The following is a 6,110-nucleotide window of genomic DNA, read 5'->3' as shown; positions in this document are numbered from 1 at the left end:
GACTGGGTCAGAGCATCTCCAAGACGACAGGTCTTGTGGGGTGTTCCTGGTATGCAGTGGTTACTACCTACCAAAAGTGGTCCAAGGAAGGACAACCAGTGAACCGGCGTCAGGGTCATGGGTGCCCATGGGCTCATTGGTGCGCATGGGGAGCGAAGTCCAGCCCGTCTGGTTCGATCCCACAGAAGAGCTACTGTAGCACAAATTGGTGAAAAAGTGAATGCTGCTATGATAGAAAGGTGTCAGAACACACAGTGCATCACAGCTTGCTGCGTATGGGAGCGATCAGAGTGTCCATGTTGACCCCTGTTCACCACTGAAAGCACCTACAATGGACACGTGAGCATCAGAACTGGACCATGGAGCAATGGAAGAAGGTGGCCTGGTCTGATGAATCACGTTTTCTTCTACATCATGTGGATGGGCGGTATCTATTTTACATTCAAAATTTTAAATAAAGGTTAACGACTTCTTGCATTTATTTGTGGATGGGGGAAATATATTTGTTCTTCTATTTTTTCCATCCATTTCAATGATCTTAAATCTAAATCTTAATATAGATTTTTGTATTTTTAGTAATTGTAGTAATCATAGTAATGTTTCTAATATTTTTCTTTTTTCTTTTGTATAGTTAATTACTTTGCATATGTATATCCGCTATAACTGTGACACAGAATCCCTCCCGAGTTCTGCAGCTGCTCCCTGAGTCCTTTGTCACTTTGATGAGCGAGTTCGCAACAGAACCAGAGGCAGTGGCATCGAGCTCCGCTCAGCAGCGGGAATAACACGGATCCCTTTCCCGCCCGACAGTTCTGACAAAGCCTCTTACTGGTTTCTGATGACACCAGTGACACCAATGCGTGTGCGCATTTATTCACAGGGGAAATAAAAATGACCTCCTGTTCGGGTCCCTTTACGGTGCGTGTCAGGTGAGGCCGCTGCTGCTCTGGTCTCAGGTATTAAAAGAGCCTGTTCTAAAGTACGCTATTCTGGGTAAGGACATTAAACTGCCACTCCCTCTCCCTGAAAAGCACTTAATCACATTTTGGAGGCGACGGCAACCTCTCTGAGATTAGTCAGGTATAAAATACATGCGTTTTCACAAAGATAACGTCTCAGCTTTCATTTTTACATTCGCTTAAAATGGGGGGATACCTCCTCCCAGTGGCACGAAGAGAAAAAACACAGTCGAGTTTGTTTTAAAATGCACATTTATTGAGTTATAGAACAGAACGACGGCAGAAAACGATTTAAAAAAAAAAGTACAAAATACATCTCAGAGTTCAGACAGAGGTCAGAGAGCTGCTTTGGACTTCTTAAAAGTGGAAGGGAAAGAGAGCGCTAACACCAAGATTAAAAAGTTGATCCAAAAGTGATACGGACAATCACAACCCGGCGCCTTTGAGCAAGGCCCTGCACCACCTAGTCCCCAATCTGTTCAATACATTGTGTGCAGGGCGGAATTTATTAACATTCGCCAAGCACATCAGCCTGTTCTTAGGCTCTGTTCGTAAGTGTTCTTCTCCCGTCACAGCCCGCCTGTTAAAAATGGGAACGTGAGATTAAAACACAAAAAGTTTAACTTCAAACCCTCCACCTAAATATACATATGACACCGATGTTCCGCCCTCGTGCATGTTCCCAATGCGCCATCAGCGACTACGGCTGGAATTAATGTGGCAGAGATTGCGGTGAGGTTTCTGTGATTAATTGGCCAGTATTTTAAAGGATCATTTTGACTTTCAGCACTGGTACAGCTCATTGATGCGCTTGATGTCGGTGGGACTCATCTTTCTGGCCTGTCCGATCACTGCAGAGGGATCAGGTTTGGGGATGATGGTCGGCAGAACTCCATAATTCTTAGAGAACGCAAATCTGACACAGGGAGCAAACACCAAGATAAGTATATCCTACACGTATATATATATATATATATATATATATATATATATATATATATATATATATATATATATATACTCACACACAGAGGAACGGCCTCACACACGCACACGCGCATGCACACACACACACACAAACTCCAGTTGGATGCAAAAAAAACCCCGATCTACTTCTCACACACACACACACACACACACACACACACACACACACACACACACACACACACACACACACACACACACACACACTCCAGTTGGATGCAAAAAAAACATCTCCTTCTCACACACACACACAACACACACACACACACACACACACACACACACACACACACGTGCGCACACACACACTCACCTGCTGTAGTGCATGATGGAGTTGTAGTCATAGGGAGTGCCCAGGTTGTTTGTGTTCGCTTTCCTAAACTGCCTTTCTCTTCCTATAGAAGAAGAGAAAGTAAAAACTTTCATTTAGCTATCTTTTGCAGATTGTTTAGAACGTCACTACATGGGTCAATATTCTCAGCGGTTTGAAGACAATTTAATGGTATTCTCACACAGCGACACATTTTGGAAAGGATTGTCTCAGTGTACATCAAGACAATTTCCGCAAATTATATTATTTTACCCAATAACTTGAATCAGATACAGTGTCATTATTAAACAATCCTACATTTTCTGGAATTTTATAACTGTTCAGTAACTCTACCGTATACACAACGAGCCATGCTTGTCTACCTGAATGAAAAGCAGTTCTGCTGAAATTCCTCCACAGCCACGTCAAACACTGATATGAAATTACAAGGAGCTGCAGTTTGGCTGCAGTTACTGCTGCTTAAAGGCGCAGTTTTTTAAGGATTTACAGAACGGACTGGGCAGACATGGAATATAATATTCACAGGTACGTTTTAATTAGTGTATAAGCCAACGAAAATAAGAATCGTTGTGTTGGCGTTGACTTAGAATGAGATGTTTTTAATCTACATAGTGAGCGGGTACTCTTCCACGGAGGCCGCCATGTTGCACCGCCATGTTGATTACAGTAGCCCAGAACGGACAAACCAAACACTGGCTCTAGAGAGGGCCTTTTCCCCGTTTTTCACAAGTTCTGCGGCCACCGTCTCTTCCACGGAGGCCGCCACGCTGCACGGCCCTTGGGAGGGGTATTAGGATCTGTAACCTCACCGCTAGATGCCACTAAGTCCTCCACGTTGCACCTTCATTTTACTTGGGGAATTTACTTGTATAATGTGTTTACTCAGGTTCCCTTGTTCTCATTTTGCATCTAAAACCATTCTACAAGCAGGCACTGTATCTCTCTCACCTTTTTTTTTTTTACCTTTCCCCCAGCAGAATGACAAACAACAACCAGGCCGATACGAGTGTGTTTCCAGGAGAACGGACCTGGCAGGATGTTTTCGGACACGATGGAGACAAAGTCGTCGCGGTCGGAGCGGACCTGCTCGTGGTGGAAGCACAGCGCGTGCAGCACCTCGTGCTGGACCACGCTCTTATACAGACACCCGCGCTTCTGCAGAGAGATGGGCTGAGCCCCGCCCCTGCGACCCAGGTAGGACCAGCACCTGCCGCAGGCGCACGCACAAGCACGCACACGCACGCACGCACACACGCACGCATGCGCGCACACACACACACAGATAGATAGATAGATAGATAGATAGATAGATAGATAGATAGATAGATAGATAGATAGACAGACAGACAGATAGGAAGACAGACAGACAGATAGATAGATAGATAGATAGATAGATAGATAGATAGATAGATAGATAGATAGATAGATAGATAGATAGATAGATAGATAGATAGATAGACAGACAGACATAGATAGATAGATAGATAGATAGATAGATAGATAGATAGATAGATAGATAGATAGATAGATAGATAGATAGATAGATAGATAGATAGATACAGAAGATAAGAATATTAAGTGATATGAATATGGATGAATGGATTAATGAACGGATGGAAAGAGGGATTGATGGATGTACAGATGGACGGATAGATGCATAAGTGAATGGATGGATGGAAGGGTAATGGATAGATGGATAGATGCATGATGGATGGATGGATGGATGGATAGATGGATGGGTGGATGATGGATGGATGGATTGATGGATGGATGGATAGATGACAGAAAGATGCATGGATGACGGATGGATGCATAGATGCATGGATGTATGGATGTATGGATGTATGGATGTATGGATGGATGGACAGACAAATTAATTAATGGATGGATGGATGTATGGATGGATGGACAGACAAATTAATTAATGGATGGATGGATAGATGGATGGATGGATGGATGGACGAACAAATTGATTAATGGATGGATAGATGGATTGATGGATGGATTTATGGCTAGATGGGTGGATGGATGGATAGCTGGATGGATGGATGCATGGACGCATGGATGGATGGATGGACACATGGATGATAGATGCATGGATGGATGCATGAACACATGGATAGATGGATGGATGGATGGTCTGATGAAGGAATTCATGGATGGATGGATGGTTGGATGGATGGATGGATGCATGGACCCATGGATGGATGGATGGATACATGGATGATAGATGCATGGATGGATGCATGAACACATGGATGGATGGATGGATGGATGGATGGATGGATGGTCTGATGAAGGAATTAATGGATGGATGGATGGATGGATGGATGCATGGACCCATGGATGGATGCATGGACCCATGGATGGATGGATGGTTGGATGGATGGATGGTAGGACAGAGGGATTTATTGCTGGTGTTCCTACCTGGAGCTGGGGAAGAAGCTGATGTAGTCCCTGTGGTTCCTCTTCCAGACGAAGCGGATGCAGGAGACGCTGTGGAAGGACACCAGGCTGCGGATGATGACGTTGTGCTCCTCACGGGCTGAGGATCAGAGACAGGTTCAGACACTGCACACATCCTGCTGCCGTGGCAACGTTGAAATACACCGTTTTATTAAAGTGGTAATCCGTGAGATTACTTTGTAAAAAAAAAAAAAAGGAGAAAAATTCTGATATTTGATATTTACTCTACATTTATTTAGTTGGTAAATTTTAAGAAACAGCCATTCAATGTATTTGCATTATGCATGTTCTCCTCTATGCACCGTCTCCATTGTTGGTGGCAGGGTCCGCCTTTATCGGCAAAAATGGCACTGATCAGGCAGATGGAAGAAGGGAAAGGCAGCAGCGCTGAATTCGATGAAGCAGCGTAGCTAGGTGTGGTCAGTCCATATGGATGAACTCGGTACACTACATTCACATTTACATTTAATCATTAAGCAGACGCTTTTATCCAAAGGGACTTACAAGGGAGAATAACCGTTAGAAGAAGAAGCGGATGATGAATTAAAGCATGAAGTCATAGAAAAACATGAGCGATTCTCTTCGACATTGTCTTTTATTATGTTTTTATACAATATTTGTTATTCATAAATAAATGTTTATTATTTAAAAACACAACACTTGTTTCCGGGGGTGAGTCCGACGCTCGTTGCCGAGGCCGAGGTCGAGGAGCATTTTATGGACGGCGCCGGCCGCGCGGGGGGGGGCGTGGTCCATCGGTTCCTTTGTGCTTGCCCCGTTTTCCAGGACGTCGGCTGGTAAACTTCTGAACCCACCCACTGACTAAAAGACACAAAACTAAAAGAGACTTAATTTGGAGATAAGAGAGCGAGACGAAAAAAGAAAGAAAGAAAGATGAGGGAGCTGACGTCAACAGAACTAATTATGGACTAGAGGAAAGTTTAATGTCACCGTGTGGATTTGCTGGTCTCAAGACGAGATAAATAAGGCTTTTTGGGAGAACTTCCTTTGTCTTCTTTATTAGATAGAGATTAGATTTATTAGATGAGACGTCATCAATGCCTGGGGAGGGGACTCAGCAGCAGAAGTTGACAGAACAGTGCAAGTGAAAAAAAGAAAGATATTGTCATATAATAATGAAGATGTAATAATAAAATATATAATAAAATATATAAACATTTCCTCTTGGCCAACTCATTACTGATTGGTGTTACTGTCGAGGTGCTAAGGGGTGTGTGTGTGTGTTCTTTGCGTCCCCTGTCCTCATCACTCATAGTGTCGGGTACACATGCTGGCTGTCCAAACACATGAAGGCGTCACTATGTCCATATTGACTCTTGCAGAAGGTGACATTTTGACGGTTTGAC

The 6,110-nt window shown here is 43.6% G+C and overlaps 1 protein-coding gene across 1 annotated transcript in view; it reads right to left on the bottom strand.

Annotated features, from left to right (window-relative positions):
- Positions 1-1,742: 1,742 nt before the first annotated feature.
- The window catches only part of LOC307228330 (high choriolytic enzyme 1-like), a gene marked incomplete at both ends in the record, with an annotated part of 7,144 nt that continues 2,776 nt past the window's right edge, over positions 1,743-6,110 (bottom strand). The window contains 4 exons of the mRNA XM_079997968.1: positions 1,743-1,875; positions 2,260-2,341; positions 3,306-3,484; positions 4,705-4,822. Coding sequence (XP_079854094.1) covers positions 1,743-1,875; positions 2,260-2,341; positions 3,306-3,484; positions 4,705-4,822 — 512 coding nt within the window. The remainder of the gene's footprint in view (positions 1,876-2,259; positions 2,342-3,305; positions 3,485-4,704; positions 4,823-6,110) is intronic.

Source organism: Zeus faber (assembly GCF_960531495.2).
Source record: "Zeus faber genome assembly, chromosome: 3".
In the NCBI taxonomy this organism is placed as follows: Eukaryota; Metazoa; Chordata; class Actinopteri; order Zeiformes; family Zeidae; genus Zeus; species Zeus faber.
This window is presented reverse-complemented; position numbering and strand designations above follow the sequence as displayed.